This window comes from Camellia sinensis, chromosome 5, assembly GCF_055761805.1.
Source record: "Camellia sinensis isolate YWXY chromosome 5, ASM5576180v1, whole genome shotgun sequence".
NCBI classification, from domain to species: domain Eukaryota; kingdom Viridiplantae; phylum Streptophyta; class Magnoliopsida; order Ericales; family Theaceae; genus Camellia; species Camellia sinensis.
The window spans coordinates 18,660,633-18,687,620 of NC_138965.1; the positions used below are offsets into that span (position 1 = coordinate 18,660,633).

Below are 26,988 nucleotides of genomic sequence, written 5' to 3' on the forward strand. Positions count from 1 at the left end.
TTTTAGCTCTATGAATAAACAAATAAAAAACTTTTAATTTTTCATTGTAATCTCTAGATTTCTCATTTTTTAGGGTAAATTACAAATACACCCCTGAGGTTCACTTAAATTACAAATTGCCCCCTATGGTTTGAAAATTTACAAATATCTCATTGTCAAAATTTTTTATTTAACAAAATTAATTAAAAAAATAAAATTTCTAACTATTCACCTATATAATAATAAAATTATCTGAATTATTAATTGAAATAAAATTTTAACATTATTAAAAATTGTTAATTAACTTGATGATTTATTAATAAAAAGGCATATTTGTTATGAAATTAGAAACCTTAGAAGGCATAATGTAATTTATAGAATCACAAGGGGTAATTTATAATTCAAGTAAATCTCAAGGGTGTGTTTATAATTTATCCTTTTTTTTTTACATTATCAAATCTAACCTCAGATATACAAAATTTGAAGTTATTGATCTCAAATATAAGTTCGTAAGTATCAAATTTGAGAAAGTGGTGGTTTGATGGTAAAAATGGTGGTCGTTGGCCATCGATAAGGATAAACAACACCGACAGATGATGAAAATGGTGAAAGCGATTAACAACCATTGAGTTGGTGAAGAGAGATAGTACTATAAAAGAAAGAGATGGTATAATGATCAAATAAAATATCTAAATAACAAATTTTGTCATTCCTACAAGATTTTATAATTATGAGAAGATTTTGGAAAATACTATTTTTTTTTTTTTTTGTCCTTTTAACAAGAAAAAGAAGTTAAGAGGAATTTATGGACAAATTTTCTAAATATTATATTTTTTATTTTCTTGAAATTTGAAAAAGTTATTCTCTTTCCCGCTACTTTTCACCCACAAACATAGCCATAACATAAACCCGTTGACGTCTAATTATTCTATGCTTTGAAAATACCTAGTTTTATGCCCAATAACAGAGGCTAAATACGAACATAGTCTGAAAAATAAGGAACATCAACAAATAACATCGACATCGTCATCTGTGCATGGATGGCTTAGAGGAGTTAACTTCGATTCAGATCTAAATTGTCATAAAGATTCATATAAATCAATAAGCACACTCAATTTTCACTTAAATGTGATTGAACTTGAATCTGACTTGGGAGTAGCCAGAAATCCTTAACCAAAAGAACAAAGAATATATGCAAGTTGATCTTGTCACACTTCTTAACTTTCTTGTGACATAATGGCTCTTAATGCATCCTTCACATACGGGTATCGGAATGGGAAGCCCAACTCCTTCGCTCTAGCCGGAACCACTTTTTGTCCGTCCAGAACCTGTGAGGATGGACCTCACTTATCGGATTTTTAGCACAATGTGAACAATGAAAAGAGTACACGAGCAAAACAAAATAAAAGATGACAGAAATTTAGTGTGACAGAGTTAAGAGATACTTACAACCGTGGCACCTTCTCCGAGGACAGCTTTGAGTGCAAAGTCAGGTACGGGCAGCCAGGAGGGTCGGCCCAAGACAGATCCCAGTTGTTCACACATCTCCCCCAGTCGGACAGGGTTAGGTGCAGTTCCGTTGATAACTCCTGACATTCGAATTGCTTAGACTCGGTCCAAAAATAGGAAATTCCTAAAACATGGTCATTGCATGCCAATAACAAAGACCATATGCCCGGTTCGAGTCAATTGAACATGAGCACTGGCAAAGATTGTTAGAGAACTCGGAGAGAAGAAAAAAAATTATTGCTAAAGTTAGGAGAGAGAGAGAACGATTTCTCTCCTATTTTGTTTGGTTAAACAAGAAAAGAAAATTTGTTTCATGTTATATTACCAAAGTGAGCTTTTTAATTTCTTCTATATCTAAAGGAGCAGTTTTGGTATTATGAAAAAAATAGTACTCTATTGGTTTTCTTCTCTCCCAATCACTCCACTTTTGAAGAGATCCAAAATGGGGGTTTTAAGAGAGATTAGTTTCTCTCCGCTTCACTCCATTTCTCTCCTATTAACTAATCCAAATAGGTGCATTTTTTTTCTTTTCTTTCCAAATCAGCCAATCCAATAACAAAAACCAGCAAGTAGGCAATATATAGAGAGAGGAAACTCCAAGGAAAAAATCTAGAAGGCAACCAGGCATGAATAAAAATGAATGGCGGATGCATGATGTCGACAATTGCATCTTAAAATGCATATAAGAGAAATAAACATGAGAGCTGGAGCAAGAAGTGAAAGAAACACAAACGGGTATTCTGCCAATCTCTCACATCTAAAAATCCCAAATTACCCAAAAAGGTGATGAAAGTAAAATTTCTGGTTTTGCACAAGGCCCGCAACAGGTTTCCAGAAAACACAAAGGCGTCAGATAGCCACAATCATAGGATGGAAAGGAAAAATCAAACTTCAGTTGGTGAGGCAATATATATACAGGAAATTCCCACGGAAATTTTCAAACTGTTCGCTCGCTCTTGTGCTTTTGCAGACTTAGTATCACAAAAGTAAGCTCTACTCCCGCATTTAGGAGTTAGTTGCCCTTAACCTTATCTCAAGAGTCGTGTGAAAATTGGTATTAATCAATTAAAAAAAATTACCTTTATAAGATGGATTGGTTAAAGCTTCATATATTAGATTCACTATGTCGTCCAAATGAATCCAGGAAAACCTACACAACCAAGAGCAGAATGAATTTCTGAAATTAGGGCCAGTGTAACAAATATATTAGGACCAAGTTTAAATCAACATCAATAAATGCCTAAATATCTTCACCAGATTGTTGAGAATCAAAAGAAACAAAGGAAAAAATGACATTGTAAAGTTTTTGGTCACCATTTTGGAAATAAATGTGCTGCTTTTTGAGAATGAATTCCAAGTAACTTGTGTAGCATACAAGATTGTGTAACAAATCCTAGGGACAACAGAAATTAAGTGTAATACCATTGTCTCCCAGAACCCAAAGGTCCACCAGCAAACATCATGAACAGAGGGATCATTTTGGCTGCACAGGATCAAAGAAAAGAACAATTTGTTTAGGGGAGACTAAAAAATGCAAATTGAGTAATTTTAAAAGTATCAAAAATTTAAAATATGTATGCTTTGGTGATTCTGAGTAGATTCAACCAAACAATTGTAGCAGCACTTTTTAGGATTCTTAATTAGATAACAACTAGAGATGAATGTCATCTAATTATTTTTGTGGTTTCCTTCCATTTATTTAGAGCATTTGAGGAGATATAAATCTAAATTTGCCATATGGATCTTTTAAGTTGACAATCTTTAGCCTCTCACACTCCATTTTTGTCATCTTGTCTCTCACAAGGGGAATGTAAGAGACTAAAAGCAGTGTGAATATCATGTCCCAAAATATACGAATAAAAAGACATCATTGTGAAGTTGACTTTGCAAGCCCAAAATGAAGAAAAGGGACTCGGAAGACAAAACAAAATCATACCTAGAGCACCACCATCTTTACCAAGGACCACACCAATGCGAATAAGTGCTAACCTAACATTCTTGTTGACCCTGAGGGCTGACGCTTCCCATTCTCTACAAACCTGGCAAGAGATATTGTGTTGATAAAATGCAAGATCAAACACACCAAAAGTGCAAGACTAAGGCTCCGTTTGTATTTGTGGATTTGGCATTTTATCATTCAAGGGAGAAAACAAGAAGAATAGCGCAAATTTAGATATGATAGTTTACTTCAGTATTTCAAGATTATGTTAAAGAGCTTTCTCATGATGGATTTGAAATACCTATGCAAAAGTAGTTATTTGAAATCATGTAAAGAATTCTCCCTTCAGCTACAAAGTTTCTACTAAATACATCTTTTCCAGTTTTTCTATCCATCTATAATAGGTAGTTTTTCAATATTTTTATAAAATTCAACCTCAAATCCTTGATTTGAAATACATCCAACCAAACAGACTCTAAGATAAATCATTTGTTTTACCTCAGCCAAGTAATCATTTCCTGATGGACTTTGCTCATCAAATACTCTTGTTTCACTAGAGCCTGAACATTTGTAAAATGCAAAAGCAAAATTTATCATATTCGGTGAAGCCAAAGGTGCTTATTCAATGTAAATATAGCTTCAACAATATCAGAAGAGGGAAAAATATAAAGCCAACAGAAAGCAATCAATTGCATTATTGAACCACAATGTTCTTATCAGATATTTACACTGAAGGTAAAGAAAACCGGTTTAGGTCTCAATCAGAGAGTTTGATTCCATCACATGTGCTATTAACTTTTTTTACTCCTTTTTCTCAGTAGTTAACATAATAATAATAAACAGTTCTCCATTTATAAAATTTTCTTTTGGATCAGAACTCGCCCAATTTGCCCTTCTTTTAATATGAACCCTGATTCATTTAAAAAAGCAAAAGATAAATTAAAAGTTTGAGCAATAAGAACTGAAACTAGGGCTTTTCCAACTTTACCACTATTCTCAACCACTTAAGCCAATGTACAGGGGCACTTCTTAAATAGACCGATTGGTGTATGACGAACATTAAATGTGTCATTTCAATTGACAGCCAAATGAATATATGAGTAGGAAATGATGTTTTTAAACACATACCATAATAACCCAATGCCGTTGCACTAACCAAAACTATAGGTCGAACGTCATCTTGTGAGCCATTTATCAAATCTACAACCTTCATAATGAATTAAAATTCTCGTTGTGACAAACCAGTATAGCGAAAATATAAGCAATCATTGCGGCTGAGATTGTAATGATCTTTCAAAGTAACAAGAACGTAATTTTGTCTTTTTTCAGTACGTAGAGAGACGAGAAAATCTTGATGGTGACCTTTGAGGTTACTCTTATCCTGCTATCCTTGATCTCTTTCTTGATCTGCAGTACATAAGAAGTCAATAAATATATATGGTTTCCAAACAAATAAAAAACAAAAAACTATGTGATCTAGTAGAAAAGACGGACATGCTCAATGGATTTTGATGCATTACAATCTTACTTGTGCAAGTACATTCAAAATTTTCAGCATCCTAACAATCAGGTCAAAATCATGTTCATCGTAACCTTTCACGGTGGGGGATGTTCATTCAAATTTAAGTATAAAATAAAATTAAAATACATTGCCCTATCAAGTGGTATCCAGAAAATGCACAACATAATTTGGTTAATAGGCAAGATAAACATCATTTTTGGAGTATGTTAATAGACTAAACCATAAAGATACCAATGACAATAAGTGTAGGCATGCATCTTGTACGACTGACTGGCTATTTGCAGTCTCACAAATAAAATTTCCTCCATATGCTTAGCAACATCAAGTAATAACCCTCGTATATACTGTTATACAATATGTTTTAGACCGTGAAACTATCAACATGATGAACAATACTTCACATCCACCTTGAAGATTGCAAGTCCAGCTGGGAATTGTCACTGAAGCCCCAAAATTTTGTATGATCAAGACAGAAACTGATGCCAGATCATATGTTAACGGACCCAAGAAAAGGGCTACAAAAGTATATATAGCGCATAGCTTCAAAAAAATAGTAATAATAATATAAAAGCAAACTTTGTATATAGTAAACAGGTCTGGTCAAAGCTACGACTCGCTTGTAGCATAGAGAGCACAATTTAAAAATCAAATAAGCTTGAAATGCTAACCTCAGGAGACCATCTTGTACTTATGGGCATTCCAGCCAAATTTACAACAGCATTTGAACCTTGAATACAATCTTTCCACTCTGGCTCCTCTGCAATCACAATTCCTGGAAAGTCCCTGACTATATAATTGCAAGGACACAGAAGAAGGAAATGATGAAAAATAACACGAAAAAAAAAAAAAAAAAAAAAAACCTATGTTATTGTGTTAACACGAAAAATAACAGTTTTAAAACTTCAAAAATAAATAAAAGAAAATATTTATGTTGTGGAAGTTGAGAAATAACACACTGCAATGCAAGATAAATGAGACCAAATGTACTCTGCCTGTAGCAAATCTGATTATCATCATCATTTTGTCAGAAGGCAAAATCAGATATAGTTTTGCTCCACTATATCATTAATGTCACATGCTAACATCTTGTAAGGATTTATGCAGACAAATGTAATCATTACCTTCTTACCCGGAAAAATTACTTGAGCTTTAGATCTAGATCGCGTCAAGACACGAACTCTATGATTATCTGCATTCCAAAGGTAATAAAAGTGAACACATAATGGTTAAATGCCAGAAGGCATGAATGTCTATAGCTTCAATTAAAAATTACCATTGCATCAGAGAACATTAAAAGCAAATTTTAAAAGAAAATCATATAGGGCATTCGTCAAGTTTGGGATGATTTTGCGGGGTGTTCTGATTTTAATGTGGGAAAGGGAGACAGCATGAAAAGTCTGGCAAACATTGATGGTGGGGAAGATTTGTTGAAGAAGACCTTCCCTTAAGAGGCTTCTGAAGCAGATTACATGCAGGGGGAGGCATAATAGATATTAGTGTTGCCTTTGCAAGCAAGATGGGAAGTCCATATCTCACCTTCTCATCCATTGTAGCATGGCTAGGGAACATCAGGTATTCATTTGAATATGTTTGGGATTGATTAGGTGTTCCTTAGTAATGTCCTGGGGGTCATTCAAGGTGTTGGAGAGGTAGGGTGGGGAAACGTAGGATAAAAGGCTCAGCTTTTGGCCCCGTTGTGTGTTGATGTGGATTCTTTGGAGAGAGAAAAAAGAGGACATTTCAAAGAGTTGAGGAGTTGTTGTACAGATTGAGAGAAGATTCAATTGAAAGAAGCTCATTTCTGGCTATTTTGTGTAGTTGGAATTTAAGTAGGGTGCTCCCTAATCTAGATCAATTTTTAAATCTTGTGGATGCTCTTGATATGTAAGAAACGTATAGGCTGACCTTTGAGTCTTATGCAAAGGCCTTTATTATTTGTTATTTTTTAGGTTCACAACAGCTTTAGGCTTCGTTTTGTGCATAGGTAGCATCCCCTTTTGATGTTCATCTAATAAAATTAATTAATAAAAAACAAAATAATGTAACTCACGCCATCATAATGAACTTGACCAAAATGGATCCACTGAATTTCATGGATTGTCATACAACCACAAAATAATTATATTATGGTTTAATTTGATAAAATTACGATTATATGGAATAACCATAACCTGCATGCAGCCTTTGTACCAGTCTTCTACCTATAAAACCTGTAGCTCCTGTTACCGAGACAGTCATCTCAGTACCCTGCAAGAAAACTGCAAAAATTTATTAAATTTACAAGGAACCAAAAACATCCAGTATGACATACAAAAAATCAACTTTACAATCCTTGATGCCAAAAATGTGCATCTAGTGAATGCATTATCAACCTAACTAAACCAGCCAACAGATGATCAACCTATTGATGAACCAAGCCTGCCAAGTGAATGAGCCAAATGATACATTTTACATCCACTCTGAGCATGAAAGGGAAACCAGATACTAGTGTAACTTTGATGAGCTGAGAAAGGCAAACATGCAGACCATGATTGCTCTACATTGTATGTTCAGCTGTTCCTTTCAACTTAATGCTTTCTTTGATGAGCAATACAAATAAAAATGGAGGCTACAATAACTTTAACAATGAAAGTGATGTTGAATATAGGAATCAAAATATTATGTCTGCATATAGGAATTAGAATAGGAATTATTTTGATTGTAGGAATCGTGCTTTGTGTATATTGTTTCCTAAATTGTATCATGAATATATTATATGTACATGGCCTCTATCTCATTGATTGGTATGTCAAATAATTCTTTTCATTCTTTTTGGTATCAGAACCTCCCTAGCCGTCTCTCTCTCAACCACCCATCATCACCAACTGCCTACTTTCCTCTCTCTAGCCTCGGACAGCCCTTCCTAGCCTTCACACAACCTCCGACAGCCCTTTTCAGCTCTTTTTCTCCCTTTGACAGCCCTTCCCAGCCTTCACCCAACCTCCGACAACCCTTTCCAACTCCTTTTCTCCCTCCGACATCCTCAACCCAGCCTCCGCAGCCCCTCTCCTTCCTTGTCTTCACCACGGCAGGCCTTCTTTATCCCTGCCAAGGCTCTGGTTGTTGCCGACCAGACCTGGTTTTGGTCTTACGTGCTTTGACTGCCTCTTTAGGTGGTTTGTGGCTGTTTTTTTTCCTTCTTGGGGGTGATTGGACTAATGTATTAAGCCCTTTTGTTTGTCCTTTTATTCTTTTGGGCTACTGGATTTATTCAGTAACATCTATTTGGATAAGCTAAGTTTTTTCCAGCTTCTTATTTTTTCTTGGACTGTGTTGCTATCTTTGTGTGTTTTTCAGCCTCTCTTCTCCCACCATGACTGATCCATCCTTTACTGATATACCCACCAAGCCTGTTCCAATTAGTTTTGATTTTTCTCTTTCTCATTATACTCTTGTTCATCGTATTAAGAGTGTGGTGTTAAATGGGAAAACTTTTGCCGCCTGGAACGGCTCCCTTAAAGTCTATTTAGGGGGCAAGGAAAAAGCTCATTTATCTTCCACTACAAAGCCAATTGCAACAGATCCTACCTGTGCAAAGTGGGATATTGATAACTGTACTATTTTGGGATAGATGTTCAACTCCATAGAAGATCGTATTTATCACATGTTTCTCTATTGCGACACAGTTCCCAATCTATGGCATGCCTTGTCACAGATGTATGCTCATGCTCATAAAGATACTCGCGTTTTTGAGCTTTATTAGGATATTACTCGTGTTTCCTAGTCTGCCTTAGGTCTTTCTATATTAGAATTCTTTGAATACCTTCAGGCTTGTTGGGAAGAATTAGCTCAATATGAGCCCTTGACTAAGTTACCAGCAAATGCTGCCTCTCGTGTCCAAACGCCTTGCTCAGCAGCGTGTCGTTCATGAAATGCCTTCCTTATTCTTTCTCCAAGATCTCCAGGCATTTTTGACCATAGCTTCTCAGATAACTCTTCTCCGACAAAGAGTCTTCCCGATCTTGTGGCAAGATGTAAATAATCATTTAAAAATTTGATTATATCTTTAACATCCCGACAAGATAATCTTTCAAGATCTCGATAAGCTTCTTCTTGCATCAGGGTTGATCCCTGATATGGATCTTCCAAGGAAAACACAGTTCTCATTTGTGAAATGATGTTCTGCGTTCCTTCATTCCCTTCACCAATGTTGACTAAATTGGCGAACTCCTCGGTATATTTCATGCGCCATTGTGTCCACATCAATTTCTCGGTTTCCCCAAGCAAATTTTCAATGAACATAATTTTGTCTCGTACATCTGTGAAGCCTTGCATAGAGACATGCGCCTTAGTGATTGATTCCCATCTCATAAATACATCATCAAATTTTCCAAGGGGATGAGGTATTATGAACATAGCGCCAGTCTGGTGCATGGCTGATGGTAAATTCCACCATTCATTCTTTGGGTCACGTCGAAAATGCATGATCTAAACATGTAAATTGTTTCAACCAGTCCTCCGCCAATTTGTTCAGTATCATCAATTCCTTCAGACACTGAATATATTGCATCGGAATCATCATCTCCTGGTTGCACAGAGATTACATCATAATCTTCTGGTATTCCAAGATTTTCAAATAATGCTACTCTCTTGACATTCTTCTTGTCTTTAGTGCAGTCACGAGCATAATGTCCTTCTTCTCCACAGAGATAACATTTACAATGCTTCGACAACCTGTACGGAGACAAGCTACCAGAAGTCTATCAACAAACCTGTGAGCTCAAAGAGATAGACAATGAGCTGTTTGATGTCGTTATGCTGATGTGAACATATTAATGGTTCTGATAATACTTTAGCTGATGCCTTATCCAGACTTGTATTTACTCTTTGTTCAATTTCAGAATGGCCAACATCATACTCACCACCTTCCGTTAGAACATGGATAGATTCCATGGTCGGCGCAGGAATAGCAAACGGGTTTTCACAACTCCAAGATGAATATACTGCATGTGGCAAAAATAAGGATAAAAAACAGAGAAGATTAAATCTGGATAAGAATATAAGAACTAGAAAGAAAACATTCAGACCTGAGATTTAACTTCAAACTTCAAACTTTGATTACAGCGAAAGACTTTGGAATTTCAAGTACCAAGTTTAGTTGTTCTAACTTCTCTTGATGCTTGAACACTACTTATGACATCTATTTATAGAGAATTGTAGAGGTAGGATGCAATAATGTCGAGCACTCATTGGGCCTCATCGACACATTATTGGATGCTCCACTACACAAAGATTCTCTACTTAGGTACACACTTTAGATAATGCAAAACACCTTTTGCAAAATATCTAACAAGAAGACAAACAAGATAAAACACTTTAGATAATGCAAAACACCTTTTACAAAATATCTAACAAGACGACAAACAAGATAAAACACTTTAGATAATGCAAAACACTTTTTGCAAATATCTTACAAGACGACAAACGACTTTATATATAAATCTTATCCCAACAGCTTTTCTCAGTGGAACTGAGTATTGATTGAAGTGGGATAAAATATTATTATTCACATAGGGACCCACCATGTCTTCCACCATCAGTAGCGAAAGAGACGCATCAGCATGACGACATCAAACAGCTCATTGTCTATCTCTTTGAGCTCACAGGTTTGTTGATAGACTTCTGGTAGCTTGTCTCCGTACAGGTTGTCATTGGTAGCAGCTCGGGTGACGGCTTCCAGCTTGAGTTGTTGGATTTTGACCAGTTGTTGAAGAGCTGTTCTTGCTTGTGAAATTGCATCATCTTCTTCATTGGACAATAAGGCTTGGATTTCTGCAAATTCATCTCCAGGGATTCCATGGTCATAGGTGAGACGGTCTTCAAGTCGTTGGAGGAGTGACTGATATTCTGCAGCATGGGGATGAACTGTTGGATCAATCCAGCGATTCGAGGGTTCTGTTTCTGTGAGAATGATTCGTTCTTCTCGTTGCATAGCTGGATAAGTTCTTCGATTTGGTGTAGGCCGGCTAGAACCTCCATATCTTCCGGTGCCTCCTCTGTTGGCCATTCTGAAATTGAACAAAGAGTAAATACAAATCTGGATAAGGCATCAGCTAAAGTATTATCAGAACCATTAATATGTTCTAATGTTACTTCTATGCCTAGGCCAGTGATATAATCAGTGAAGGGTATCCATCTTGTTCTTGACGGCTTATGTTCAACAGTCTTGTTAAAGAAACTGATTATGGCCTGACAATCAGTTCTTAAAGTGAGATGAGCTTTATCAAGATAATATATCTTAAAAGCTTCAAGAGAATTTATGCAAGCATAGATCTCAGCATCTATGGTAGATTTAATCGGATTAAACTTTCCACTTGCATAAGCACAAATTCTTTCAGTAGAATGGGGATCCTTGAGTGCCTTCTTCCACTTGCAGATTCCTCCCCATCCTTCCATGCATCCATCTGTCTCAAGGATAATGACACATCCTTCAGGAGGAATTAACAGATTTGGTAACTTCTGGATATGGGCCTTGACCTCCTTAATCAGGCTCCAGTCCTGAGCATTGAGTCTTCGTTCACCATTTGGACTAACTTTCGAATAAAGTGGGCTTAGCATACGGCCCAAATCCTTGATGTAGCTGCGCGCATAATTCAACAAGCCCAACCAAGAGCGTAGTCCCTTGGTTTCTTTGAGAGCCTCATCTGGAAAATTGGCCACCTTTGTGATGACATGAGGTTGTAACTTAATTTCCCCATGGCCAATTGTTGAACCCAAGAAGTCCATTTGAACTGCAGCTATCTTCATCTTTGTTGGGCTGAGAATCAACCCATTCTTCTGGCAGATTTCAATCATAGATTGAATATGCTTAACATGAGTTTGCTCGTCTGGTGAGAAAACCAAAATATCATCAATGTAAACAGCAATGAAATCATCTGTTCCTTTAAAGCATATATCCATCTTCCTTTGAAAAGTTGCAGGAGCATTCTTCAATCCGAATGGCATTACTAACCATTCATAGAGTCCCAAAGGAGTCCAGAATGCTGTCCATTCAATGGAATCTGGATGCATTGCAACCTGATGAAATCCACTCTTTAAATCAAACTTTGAATAAATACGACTATGGCCAATTTTTGCCATAATAGTATTTATACCAGGTAGGCTATACTGATCCTTGTGAGTGTTATCATTGAGCCGTTTGTAATTGCAAACCATTCGCTCCTTTCCTCGCCTTTCTTCTTTTGTGATAGGATCAATATATGTGCCTGAGTTGACAATAAAAGCAGTCGTCCGATGCCTGCTTTTGCTGGGTCTGATGACTTTGAGTTCCAGCAATTGATCAATGTGCTTTCTGAAACTTGCCTTCATTGCAGGAGTGACGTGCTTCATTGGTTTATCATCAATCACAAAATCAGAATTCTTCAAGTCTAGATTGCAAGTAATCTGATTTAATGACCAGTGCTTCATGGGATCTTCTCCAATTATTCCACAGTTGTGCAACTGCTTCATTAATTTTGGATATCTTTCTTCAAAAGTAGGTCCAGTAGGATTGCGTACTACTGAATGAAATATCCATTCTGTTGAAGGTCGTAGTAATGATCCACTATGAAGTCTTCATCTGCTTCTGCTTCCATTAAGTTAACAGATTGCCGAGTCTGGATTGTAATCACATTTTTGTAAAATGTGACATTATCTCCTTCTATTCTTACTCCACCATACATTGCTCTGATGAAGTTACATCCGATGATCATTTGAATTCTTCCTCCAAGATGAAAAGGGAAGCTGTATGTGTAAGGGATTCGAAACCAATTATCCCCAATATACATTTTTCCACCTTTGAGCTTCTTGTTGGCCTTCGACTGTGAATTTATCCCATTAAATTCCACAGTGTATGTATTATCTTCAAGGGCTTCTACTGGAACAGATTCTGAGTCTACAACACATGTTGTTGCTCCAGTATCAAGAATCGCATTTAAAGAAATCTTTTGTATCCCTGGAATTTCCAGTTCTACAATAAGATTATACAGCATGTTTTTCTTCTTTTCCTTGACTTCACCTTTAGCAATTGCAATTGTTTCCATCATAACATGGAGTTGATCTGTTTCTTCTGCTTCTTCTTGTAAAGCTTGTAACTCTTCCTCCTTGAATTTGCCTTTATTTCGAAGTTCCTTTTCGTCTTTCTCCAATTGCATTATTAGCCTGAGCTCCTCAAGCTCGGTTTTGTATTGGATTGCTTCTTCACGGAGCCGCTTCATTTCAGCTTCACACCACCGGATATACTCCTGTTGTTCCTGGAGTAATGGTTTCTGATTATAAGGAATGGGTGGCTTCTGCATGTTGAATTTTGAAAAGCTGAAGTAGTGGTTAGCACATAGTGCACAAGTTAAGGCATTGCATTTAGAACAAAATGCCTTAGACTGAGCAGCTATGTTTCGCTTGCAGGTTGTACACTCGGGTCTTCGATCATGGGGTAATGGATCACGCTGATTCCATTCATGCTGACAATGATAGATTTCTGGAGGTACCTTCACCTGTGCCCTATATCCACCTTCTTTTCCAAGCCAGTAACTATTATCTGATTCCCGAAACATGTAAATTGTTTCAACCAGTCCTCCGCCAATTTGTTCAGTATCATCAATTCCTTCAGACACTGAATATATTGCATCGGAATCATCATCTCCTGGTTGCACAGAGATTACATCATAATCTTCTGGTATTCCAAGATTTTCAAATAATGCTACTCTCTTGACATTCTTCTTGTCTTTAGTGCAGTCACGAGCATAATGTCCTTCTTCTCCACAGAGATAACATTTACAATGCTTCGACTTTTGCAGATACTTTCTTTTGTCAATTCGAACATGAGAAGAATGTGGCTTTCCTTTATAAGTTGTTGCTTTTCGAATGCCATACTTCCTTTCTGGTTCCTTGTAATACCCTGGAATAGGAATTTCTTTACAAAATTCCAGGTTTCGAAGAGACTTCTGAAACGCTGCATTCTTGCATTCAGTTTCCAAGTATTTGTAAGCAAACAAAATTCTTGGAGCAACTCCAATAGTATTCCCAGCGTGTCGTTCATGAAATGCCTTCCTTATTCTTTCTCCAAGATCTCCAGGCATTTTTGACCATAGCTTCTCAGATAACTCTTCTCCGACAAAGAGTCTTCCCGATCTTGTGGCAAGATGTAAATAATCATTTAAAAATTTGATTATATCTTTAACATCCCGACAAGATAATCTTTCAAGATCTCGATAAGCTTCTTCTTGAATCAGGGTTGATCCCTGATATGGATCTTCCAAGGAAAACACAGTTCTCATTTGTGAAATGATGTTCTGCGTTCCTTCATTCCTAGCTATGCAACGAGAAGAACGAATCATTCTCACAGAAACAGAACCCTCGAATCGCTGGATTGATCCAACAGCTCATCCCCATGCTGCAGAATATCAGTCACTCCTCCAACGACTTGAAGACCGTCTCACCTATGACCATGGAATCCCTGGAGATGAATTTGCAGAAATCCAAGCCTTATTGTCCAATGAAGAAGATGATGCAATTTCACAAGCAAGAACAGCTCTTCAACAACTGGTCAAAATCCAACAACTCAAGCTGGAAGCCGTCACCCAAGCTGCTACCAATGACAACCTGTACGGAGACAAGCTACCAGAAGTCTATCAACAAACCTGTGACCTCAAAGAGATAGACAATGAGCTGTTTGATGTCGTCATGCTGATGCGTCTCTTTCGCTACTGATGGTGGAAGACATGGTGGGTCCCTATGTGAATAATAATATTTTATCCCACTTCAATCAATACTCAGTTCCACTGAGAAAAGCTGTTGGGATAAGATTTATATATAAAGTCGTTTGTCGTCTTGTAAGATATTTGCAAAAAGTGTTTTGCATTATCTAAAGTGTTTTATCTTGTTTGTCGTCTTGTTAGATATTTTGCAAAAGGTGTTTTGCATTATCTAAAGTGTTTTATCTTGTTTGTCGTCTTGTTAGATATTTTGCAAAAGGTGTTTTGCATTATCTAAAGTGTGTACCTAAGTAGAGAATCTTTGTGTAGTGGAGCATCCAATAATGTGTCGATGAGGCCCAATGAGTACTCGACATTATTGCATCCTACCTCTACAATTCTCTATAAATAGATGTCATAAGTAGTGTTCAAGCATCAAGAGAAGTTAGAACAACTAAACTTGGTACTTGAAATTCCAAAGTCTTTCGCTGTAATCAAAGTTTGAAGTTTGAAGTTAAATCTCAGGTCTGAATGTTTTCTTTCTAGTTCTTATATTCTTATCCAGCTTTAATCTTCTCTGTTTTTGATCCTTATTTTTGGTATCAGAGCTAGTTATTTCTTTAGTATGGCAGCTTAAACTTTCTTTCAGGATAGCAAAGGCCTCTGATGATTGTTACTTTTCATACTAAACTAATATATTTAGTTTTTAAATGTTGTATCTAACTGAACTATTGATAAAGATAATCTTATGCATATCAAGGCAAAGGTGTTAATTTATTGTCAGGGCAAAGGAAGGGATTAATGCTAAAGCTATCTTAAGGTTTAATAATTATCTTGTGGTATTTGAAGAACAAAAGACGTAAGAAGGCAACAAGGCAGGTGGCCGCAGTAAGCCCTTCAAAAAGGTGAGTTCCATAATACCTAAGAAAATCATTAAAGACCTTGGTAGTTTCATTAGATGTATTTTCCTTCTCAGACCAGTAATAAACGAACACTCAGACTAATATGTATAATCTTATTCTAGTCAATATTAAGTTATGACAAATATTTGGGAACAAAATATAAAGGAATGGTATGAGAAATCTGACACATCACGCCTAAGCTATCTTGATTTAGCTCATACTGAGAAACCCAGTACCAAAGAACTAGCTCATAATATTGCTGTAATTTACGATAGAGTCTGTCTTTCCAGTAAAGTCAATCTAAAGGAATTTAGAAGTCAGCAAATTCAGATACAATCCATAGAGGTCTCTATTCATCAGCTCACAAAAAGACTAGAAAAACTTGAAAGAGGAATCAATTCCTTAACTCAAGTTTGCCTTGAAAACAAACCCTTAACTCGCAAAGAAGTCACAACTCTTGTAAACGAAATCGCCCAACAACCCAAAATTGTTGAAGAACAGGCTTTAAAGTTAACAAGAGATTTACAAAGCAAGCTCAATCAGGTGGAAGAATTGCTTCATCACATCAAAGGATCTTTAATTGGATGAGTCAAGAAGATTTGGTGTATCTAGCGGCCTTGAAGTTATCAGAATCAACTGAAGCACCAGGAATTGGCCTTTCATCTACTGTTGGAAATATCACAGTACCAGCGGGACTCAAGACTCTCATTCGACAAAATAACACTATAATTGAGTTGTGTGTTCAATTGTCAAAACAGGTACAAGCACTTGAAGCAAGAATCAGAGCCTTGGAGACTCAGAAGTCAAAAGCTGTTCCTGAAGATTTGATAACCAAACTAGAGAATCTCTCTCTAGGACCGAAGGAAAAGCCAAAGGAGTCAAGAGGATTACTCAGGGTACATCGGAATCCGAACAAGTTGCTGCAAGACGAACTAGATAAGCTTAAGCTAAAGCATATCTAAATGGTGTCAAGATCACGTACCCGAACAGTTACTCTTCCTAGGGTAACAGAACGCCCTCAAACAACAACAGCAACACCTGGAGCACCCCTGTTTGAAGATCAGATTCGAGCATACAGACAAGACCAGCGGAGGAATTATGTCCTTCAACGAAGAGCAAGAAATGCACTTCAAAGAATACGAGGACGACCTTCAACATCACATACTCTGGAGCAAGAAATTGCACCGGAAACTCAGCTACAACTATCAATGGCTGACAGAGCAAATATAGCACCAGTAGAGGTGTTATATCGGACTAGACGAGATGATGCACATCATCGAGTTTATGTTCATAGATCTGAAGAAGCAGTACTCTGTGTAGGAGAGACACAGATTGAGAGACCATTCATACAAGAAGAAAGCTATGCTCCTTGGACTTCATAGGCGAATCCAACATTTGGTGTGTTGGATAGACGGCCAACTAAGCCTCGTGTTATCAATAAATTGAAAAGGGAAGCTGTATGTGTACCCGTTTGCCTGGGATTGCCCTTACGCCTCTGGATGTGAGATATTCTGTTACTCCTTGAAGGATCATAACCAAGTGGGTTACATGAACCGCATCACAATCATCATACTCACCAAGAATGGCCAACAGAGGAGGCACCGGAAGATATGGAGGTTCTAGCCGGCCTACACCAAATCGAAGAACTTATCCAGCTATGCAACGAGAAGAACGAATCATTCTCACAGAAACAGAACCCTCGAATCGCTGGATTGATCCAACAGTTCATCCCCATGCTGCAGAATATCAGTCACTCCTCCAACGACTTGAAGACCGTCTCACCTATGACCATGGAATCCCTGGAGATGAATTTGCACTATCAATGGCTGACAGAGCAAATATAGCACCAGCAGAGGTGTTATATCGGACCAGACGAGATGATGCACATCATCGAGTTTATGTTCATAGATCTGAAGAAGCAGTACTCTGTGTAGGAGAGACACAGATTGAGAGACCATTCATAAAGAACGAATCATTCTCACAGAAACAGAACCCTCGAATCGCTGGATTGATCCAACAGTTCATCCCCATGCTGCAGAATATCAGTCACTCCTCCAACGACTTAATTGGATGAGTCAAGAAGATTTGGTGTATCTAGCGGCCAGATTATACAGCATGTTTTTCTTCTTTTCCTTGACTTCACCTTTAGATCCTATCACAAAAGAAGAAAGGCGAGGAAAGGAGCGAATGGTTTGCAGGTGGCCGCAGTAAGCCCTTCAGTATGGGCTAAATCAAGATAGCTTAGGCGTGATGTGTCAGATTTCTCATACCATTCCTCAACGGAACCGTCAGTAGATCGAGATGGAATGATTGCTGTAGGAATGAGTTTAGTTACTTAAAGTGAGATGAGCTTTATCAAGATAATATATCTTAAAAACATGCAGAAGCCACCCATTCCTTATAATCAGAAACCATTACTCCAGGAACAACAGGAGTATATCCGGTGGTGTGAAGCTGAAATGAAGCGGCTCCGTGAAGAGGCAATGCATCCAGATTCCATACCAAAAATAAGGATCAAAAACAGAGAAGATTAAATCTGGATAAGAATATAAGAACTAGAAAGAAAACATTCAGACCTGAGATTTAACTTCAAACTTCAAACTTTGATTACAGCGAAAGACTTTGGAATTTCAAGTACCAAGTTTAGTTGTTCTAACTTCTCTTGGTGCTTGAACACTACTTATGACATCTATTTATAGAGAATTGTAGAGGTAGGATGCAATAATGTCGAGTACTCATTGGGCCTCATCGACACATTATTGGATGCACCACTACACAAAGATTCTCTACTTAGGTACACACTTTAGATAATGCAAAACACCTTTTGCAAAATATCTAACAAGACGACAAACAAGATAAAACACTTTAGATAATGCAAAACACCTTTTGCAAAATATCTAACAAGACGACAAACAAGATAAAACACTTTAGATAATGCAAAACACTTTTTGCAAATATCTTACAAGACGACAAACGACTTTATATATAAATCTTATCCCAACAGCTTTTCTCAGTGGAACTGAGTATTGATTGAAGTGGGATAAAATATTATTATTCACATAGGGACCCACCATGTCTTCCACCATCAGTAGCGAAAGAGACGCATCAGCATGACGACATCAAACAGCTCATTGTCTATCTCTTTGAGGTCACAGGTTTGTTGATAGACTTCTGGTAGCTTGTCTCCGTACAGGTTGTCATTGGTAGCAGCTCGGGTGACGGCTTCCAACTTGAGTTGTTGGATTTTGACCAGTTGTTGAAGAGCTGTTCTTGCTTGTGAAATTGCATCATCTTCTTCATTGGACAATAAGGCTTGGATTTCTGCAAATTCATCTCCAGGGATTCCATGGTCATAGGTGAGACGGTCTTCAAGTCGTTGGAAGAGTGACTGATATTCTGCAGCATGGGGATGAACTGTTGGATCAATCCAGCGATTCGAGGGTTCTGTTTCTGTGAGAATGATTCGTTCTTCTCGTTGCATAGCTGGGAATGAAGGAACGCAGAACATCATTTCACAAATGAGAACTGTGTTTTCCTTGGAAGATCCATATCAGGGATCAACCCTGATGCAAGAAGAAGCTTATCGAGATCTTGAAAAATTATCTTGTCGGGATGTTAAAGATATAATCAAATTTTTAAATGATTATTTACATCTTGCCACAAGATCGGGAAGACTCTTTGTCGGAGAAGAGTTATCTGAGAAGCTATGGTCAAAAATGCCTGGAGATCTTGGAGAAAGAATAAGGAAGGCATTTCATGAACGACACGCTGGGAATACTATTGGAGTTGCTCCAAGAATTTTGTTTGCTTACAAATACTTGGAAACTGAATGCAAGAATGCAGCGTTTCAGAAGTCTCTTCGAAACCTGGAATTTTGTAAAGAAATTCCTATTCCAGGGTATTACAAGGAACCAGAAAGGAAGTATGGCATTCGAAAAGCAACAACTTATAAAGGAAAGCCACATTCTTCTCATGTTCGAATTGACAAAAGAAAGTATCTGCAAAAGTCGAAGCATTGTAAATGTTATCTCTGTGGAGAAGAAGGACATTATGCTCGTGACTGCACTAAAGACAAGAAGAATGTCAAGAGAGTAGCATTATTTGAAAATCTTGGAATACCAGAAGATTATGATGTAATCTCTGTACAACCAGGAGATGATGATTCCGATGCAATATATTCAGTGTCTGAAGGAATTGATGATACTGAACAAATTGGCGGAGGACTGGTTGAAACAATTTACATGTTTCGGGAATCAGATAATAGTTACTGGCTTGGAAAAGAAGGTGGATATAGGGCACAGGTGAAGGTACCTCCAGAAATCTATCATTGTCAGCATGAATGGAATCAGTGTGATCCATTACCCCATGATCGAAGACCCGAGTGTACAACCTGCAAGCGAAACATAGCTGCTCAGTCTAAGGCATTTTGTTCTAAATGCAATGCCTTAACTTGTGCACTATGTGCTAACCACTACTTCAGCTTTTCAAAATTCAACATGCAGAAGCCACCCATTCCTTATAATCAGAAACCATTACTCCAGGAACAACAGGAGTATATCCGGTGGTGTGAAGCTGAAATGAAGCGGCTCCGTGAAGAGGCAATCCAATACAAAACCGAGCTTGAGGAGCTCAGGCTAATAATGCAATTGGAGAAAGACGAAAAGGAACTTCGAAATAAAGGCAAATTCAAGGAGGAAGAGTTACAAGCTTTACAAGAAGAAGCAGAAGAAACAGATCAACTCCATGTTATGATGGAAACAATTGCAATTGCTAAAGGTGAAGTCAAGGAAAAGAAGAAAAACATGCTGTATAATCTTATTGTAGAACTGGAAATTCCAGGGATACAAAAGATTTCTTTAAATGCGATTCTTGATACTGGAGCAACAACATGTGTTGTAGACTCAGAATCTGTTCCAGTAGAAGCCCTTGAAGATAATACATACACTGTGGAATTTAATGGGATAAATTCACAGTCGAAGGCCAACAAGAAGCTCAAAGGTGGAAAAATGTATATTGGGGATAATTGGTTTCGAATCCCTTACACATACAGCTTCCCTTTTCATCTTGGAGGAAGAATTCAAATGATCATCGGATGTAACTTCATCAGAGCAATGTATGGTGGAGTAAGAATAGAAGGAGATAATGTCACATTTTACAAAAATGTGATTACAATCCAGACTCGGCAATCTGTTAACTTAATGGAAGCAGAAGCAGATGAAGACTTCATAGTGGATCATTACTACGACCCTTCAACAGAATGGATATTTCATTCAGTAGTACGCAATCCTACTGGACCTACTTTTGAAGAAAGATATCCAAAATTAATGAAGCAGTTGCACAACTGTGGAATAATTGGAGAAGATCCCATGAAGCACTGGTCATTAAATCAGATTACTTGCAATCTAGACTTGAAGAATTCTGATTTTGTGATTGATGATAAACCAATGAAGCACGTCACTCCTGCAATGAAGGCAAGTTTCAGAAAGCACATTGATCAATTGCTGGAACTCAAAGTCATCAGACCCAGCAAAAGCAGGCATCGGACGACTGCTTTTATTGTCAACTCAGGCACATATATTGATCCTATCACAAAAGAAGAAAGGCGAGGAAAGGAGCGAATGGTTTGCAATTACAAACGGCTCAATGATAACACTCACAAGGATCAGTATAGCCTACCTGGTATAAATACTATTATGGCAAAAATTGGCCATAGTCGTATTTATTCAAAGTTTGATTTAAAGAGTGGATTTCATCAGGTTGCAATGCATCCAGATTCCATTGAATGGACAGCATTCTGGACTCCTTTGGGACTCTATGAATGGTTAGTAATGCCATTCGGATTGAAGAATGCTCCTGCAACTTTTCAAAGGAAGATGGATATATGCTTTAAAGGAACAGATGATTTCATTGCTGTTTACATTGATGATATTTTGGTTTTCTCACCAGACGAGCAAACTCATGTTAAGCATATTCAATCTATGATTGAAATCTGCCAGAAGAATGGGTTGATTCTCAGCCCAACAAAGATGAAGATAGCTGCAGTTCAAATGGACTTCTTGGGTTCAACAATTGGCCATGGGGAAATTAAGTTACAACCTCATGTCATCACAAAGGTGGCCAATTTTCCAGATGAGGCTCTCAAAGAAACCAAGGGACTACGCTCTTGGTTGGGCTTGTTGAATTATGCGCGCAGCTACATCAAGGATTTGGGCCGTATGCTAAGCCCACTTTATTCGAAAGTTAGTCCAAATGGTGAACGAAGACTCAATGCTCAGGACTGGAGCCTGATTAAGGAGGTCAAGGCCCATATCCAGAAGTTACCAAATCTATCAATTCCTCCTGAAGGATGTGTCATTATCCTTGAGACAGATGGATGCATGGAAGGATGGGGAGGAATCTACAAGTGGAAGAAGGCACTCAAGGATCCCCATTCTACTGAAAGAATTTGTGCTTATGCAAGTGGAAAGTTTAATCCGATTAAATCTACCATAGATGCTGAGATCTATGCTTGCATAAATTCTCTTGAAGCTTTTAAGATATATTATCTTGATAAAGCTCATCTCACTTTAAGAACTGATTGTCAGGCCATAATCAGTTTCTTTAACAAGACTGTTGAACATAAGCCGTCAAGAACAAGATGGATAGCCTTCACTGATTATATCACTGGCCTAGGCATAGAAGTAACATTAGAACATATTAATGGTTCTGATAATACTTTAGCTGATGCCTTATCCAGATTTGTATTTACTCTTTGTTCAATTTCAGAATGGCCAACAGAGGAGGCACCGGAAGATATGGAGGTTCTAGCCGGCCTACACCAAATCGAAGAACTTATCCAGCTATGCAACGAGAAGAACGAATCATTCTCACAGAAACAGAACCCTCGAATCGCTGGATTGATCCAACAGTTCATCCCCATGCTGCAGAATATCAGTCACTCCTCCAACGACTTGAAGACCGTCTCACCTATGACCATGGAATCCCTGGAGATGAATTTGCAGAAATCCAAGCCTTATTGTCCAATGAAGAAGATGATGCAATTTCACAAGCAAGAACAGCTCTTCAACAACTGGTCAAAATCCAACAACTCAAGCTGGAAGCCGTCACCCGAGCTGCTACCAATGACAACCTGTACGGAGACAAGCTACCAGAAGTCTATCAACAAACCTGTGACCTCAAAGAGATAGACAATGAGCTGTTTGATGTCGTCATGCTGATGCGTCTCTTTCGCTACTGATGGTGGAAGACATGGTGGGTCCCTATGTGAATAATAATATTTTATCCCACTTCAATCAATACTCAGTTCCACTGAGAAAAGCTGTTGGGATAAGATTTATATATAAAGTCGTTTGTCGTCTTGTAAGATATTTGCAAAAAGTGTTTTGCATTATCTAAAGTGTTTTATCTTGTTTGTCGTCTTGTTAGATATTTTGCAAAAGGTGTTTTGCATTATCTAAAGTGTTTTATCTTGTTTGCCGTCTTGTTAGATATTTTGCAAAAGGTGTTTTGCATTATCTAAAGTGTGTACCTAAGTAGAGAATCTTTGTGTAGTGGAGCATCCAATAATGTGTCGATGAGGCCCAATGAGTACTCGACATTATTGCATCCTACCTCTACAATTCTCTATAAATAGATGTCATAAGTAGTGTTCAAGCATCAAGAGAAGTTAGAACAACTAAACTTGGTACTTGAAATTCCAAAGTCTTTCGCTGTAATCAAAGTTTGAAGTTTGAAGTTAAATCTCAGGTCTGAATGTTTTCTTTCTAGTTCTTATATTCTTATCCAGATTTAATCTTCTCTGTTTTTGATCCTTATTTTTGGTATGTTAATTTATTGCCAGGGCAAAGGAAGGGATTAATGCTAAAGCTATCTTAAGGTTTAATAATTATCTTGTGGTATTTGAAGAACAAAAGACGTAAGAAGGCAACAAGGCAGGTGGCCACAGTAAGCCCTTCAAAAAGGTGAGTTCCATAATACCTAAGAAAATCATTAAAGACCTTGGTAGTTTCATTAGATGTATTTTCCTTCTCAGACCAGTAATAAACGAACACTCAGACTAATATGTATAATCTTATTCTAGTCAATATTAAGTTATGACAAATATTTGGGAACAAAATATAAAGGAGTGGTATGAGAAATCTGACACATCACGCCTAAGCTATCTTGATTTAGCCCATACTGAGAAACCCAGTACCAAAGAACTAGCTCATAATGTTGCTGTAATTTACGATAGAGTCTGTCTTTCCAGTAAAGTCAATCTAAAGGAATTTGAGAAACTTATTGCTAAACATACCAGGATGAATCCTCAATATGTTCTATCCTCATCTACAGCCGTCTCCAACTACAATCCTCCACAGGATTCAATGATGGGTCCCCCAGGATACCCACCTGCAACTGGAAATGCACCCATGAACATTCATATTCCTCAAAGACCTTCATATGCTGGCGAAGGATCTAGAATGCATTTTCGACGTGACCCAAAGAATGAATGGTGGAATTTACCATCAGCCATGCACCAGACTGGCGCTATGTTCATAATACCTCATCCCCTTGGAAAATTTGATGATGTATTTATGAGATGGGAATCAATCACTAAGGCGCATGTCTCTATGCAAGGCTTCACAGATGTACGAGACAAAATTATGTTCATTGAAAATTTGCTTGGGGAAACCGAGAAATTGATGTGGACACAATGGCGCATGAAATATACCGAGGAGTTCGCCAATTTAGTCAACATTGGTGAAGGGAATGAAGGAACGCAGAACATCATTTCACAAATGAGAACTGTGTGGTTCAAGTACCAAGTTTAGTTGTTCTAACTTCTCTTGATGCTTGAACACTACTTATGACATCTATTTATAGAGAATTGTAGAGGTAGGATGCAATACTGTCGAGTACTCATTGGGCCTCATCGACACATTATTGGATGCTCCACTACACAAAGATTCTCTACTTAGGTACACACTTTAGATAATGCAAAACACCTTTTGCAAAATATCTAACAAGACGACAAACAAGATAAAACTAAATACGACTATGGCCAATTTTTGCCATAATAGTATTTATACCAGGTAGGCTATACTGATCCTTGTGAGTGTTATCATTGAGCCATTTATGGGTTTCACTCTGAATTTGCATCCCTTCAAACTCAGATTTTAAACACATCACTCATGCCCTCTCTCTATGAGGTTGTTGCCACTATTGATAGTGATGAGCGTTATAGACGTCTGGTTCAGCCAAATCCTTCTCCCCTGTCTCCAGTTTCATCTGATCAGATGACTCTTGCTGCAAAGTCTGGTTCTCGAGGTTATATTGGTCCGGTTACTTATCATTATGGCGCTTCTGGTCATGTTAAGGCTTGTTGCTTCAAACTTCATCTTGAGTTGAGGCAATGTTCCTCTCGCCTTTATGGTGCTGGCACCCCTCGCACTGCAGCTCTAGTGGATTCCGCTACTCCTGCTCCTGGGTCTCCTCATCTCCCTAATTCACAAGAGTTACAAATTCAGATTGGTCAGCTTCAGGCTCAACATAGATCTCTTACTGCCAGTTCTCATGGCCCATCATCTACCATTGCTGCCACCCTTGCAATAGGTATTTCTACTGTTTTCCATGTTCAGTCTACTAATCCCCCATAGTTTCTGGATTCTAAGGCTAATGATCATATAATGAGTGAGTTTTTCGTTCTTCGCCAGTCCCTACTACTATTGCCCAATCTGTGTGTCTTGTTGATGGTTCATTTTCCTCTATTCGTCATAAGGGTGTAGTGTCTTTATCCTCTACCATTACTTTATCATCTGTTTTACATGTTCCAAATTTTGCATATAATCTTTTATCCGTTAGTCATCTTGCCAAACAGTTTAATTTTGCTATTATTTTCTTAATATCTTCTTGCCTGTTATAGGACCTTAGTTCGAAGAGGATTTTTGGCAAGGGCTATGAGCGTGATATGTTGTACTACTTTGGGAATCCACCGGACGAGCCTTTCTCTTCTTCCTTAGCTAATTTTCAAGCCTCTGTTTTGCCTACTTCCATATCTTGTGTTTTTAATATTCAAACTTTAGAATTATGGCACGCTCATATAGGTCATGTTACTTTTCAGTATTTATGTCAACTTTTTTCTTCATTTAATAAAACTTGCAAAGATTCTAAATTTCATTGTGTTGTTTGTGAGTTGTCTAAGCATATCCATACTAGCTATATCCCTCATATGACTCGTGCTCCTTGTGCTTTTAATCTTATACATTCTGATGTCTAGGGCACTTTCCCTATCACCGCCTTTTCTAGTCATAGATATTATGTGACTTTTATTGATGATCACACTAGGTGCAATTGGGTTTATTATCTACTTCGTCGTAAGTCTGACGTATTTTCCATTTTTGTCCAATTTTTACATATGGTTAAAACTCAGTTTCATACAATTGTTAGGACTATCCGTTCTAATAATGGTGGGGAATATATTTCTAATGCATTTCGTTTACATCTTAATTAAACCGGTATTCTTTAACAATTTACTTGTCCTCGGACCCCTAAACAAAATGGTGTTGTTGAACGCAAAAACCGTCATATTATGTCTGTTGTCCGGTGTCTTCTTTGGGGTATGGGTATTCCCAAGTCTTATTGGCATATGGTTGTCCTTACTACTGTTTACGTCATTAATAGGACTCTTAGTTTTGTGTTGTATGATCGCACTCTGTTTCATATCCTTATACCCACTACCACTCTGCTTCCACTCTTACCTCGTGTCTTTGGATGTACCTGTTTTGTTCAAAATCGGAGTCTCACTCGTGTAAAGTTAAATGATAAATCTATTCGTTGTATCTTCTTAGGGTACTCTTCTATGTCCAAAGGTCCCGTTTGTTTTCAGAGGTAGAATGGAGGGGATTTATGATCTCACTCCGTTTCATATCCTTATACCCACTACCACTCTGCTTCCACTCTTACCTCGTGTCGTTGGGTGTACATGTTTTGTTCAAAATCGGAGTCTCACTCGTATAAAGTTAAATGATAAATCTATTCGTTGTATCTTCTTAGGGTAATCTTCTATGTCCAAAGGTCCCGTTTGTTTTCAGAGGTAGAATGGAGGGGATTAATAGTAGGGGGATTGATAGTGAGGAGATTAAGTAAAGTTGTGTTTGTTTTGATGATAGTTGTTAGTGTAGGGATTGTTAAATTATTTTTATATAAAATAAATATAAAATAATAAAACAAATAAAAAAATACAAAAACATTAAACATTAATGTTCAAAAAAAAAAAAACCCAACATGTAAAAAAATTAAAAAATTTCAGAAGAAAATAAAACAAAGATTTTTACTTAACAAAAAATTAAACATTAATGTTAAAAAATAAAATGCCCAACATATAAAATAAAAAAAAATAAAAAAAAAAATTCTAGTCCTTGGGACTATTTTTCTAATACTATCTCCACC

At 37.5% G+C, this 26,988-nt stretch overlaps 1 protein-coding gene across 5 annotated transcripts in view; it reads right to left on the minus strand.

The window, feature by feature from the left end:
• Positions 1-950: 950 nt before the first annotated feature.
• Positions 951-26,988, minus strand: part of SULA (NAD(P)-binding Rossmann-fold superfamily protein) — a 30,181-nt gene continuing 4,143 nt past the window's right edge. For 2 of the 5 annotated variants that reach the window (XM_082868319.1, XM_082868322.1), the window contains 11 exons: positions 7,121-7,196; positions 6,079-6,138; positions 5,618-5,736; positions 4,790-4,834; positions 4,556-4,634; positions 3,926-3,987; positions 3,425-3,527; positions 2,911-2,971; positions 2,568-2,638; positions 1,429-1,568; positions 951-1,307 (listed from right to left, as the gene is read on the minus strand). In XM_082868319.1, coding sequence (XP_082724445.1) covers positions 1,197-1,307; positions 1,429-1,568; positions 2,568-2,638; positions 2,911-2,971; positions 3,425-3,527; positions 3,926-3,987; positions 4,556-4,634; positions 4,790-4,834; positions 5,618-5,736; positions 6,079-6,138; positions 7,121-7,196 — 927 coding nt within the window. In that variant the 3' untranslated portion in view covers positions 951-1,196. Of the gene's footprint in view, positions 1,326-1,428; positions 1,682-2,567; positions 2,639-2,910; positions 2,972-3,424; positions 3,528-3,925; positions 3,988-4,555; positions 4,635-4,789; positions 4,835-5,617; positions 5,737-6,078; positions 6,139-7,120; positions 7,208-26,988 lie in introns of those variants that run through there. The other 3 variants (XM_082868320.1, XM_082868321.1, XM_082868323.1) reach the window with 3 other exon arrangements.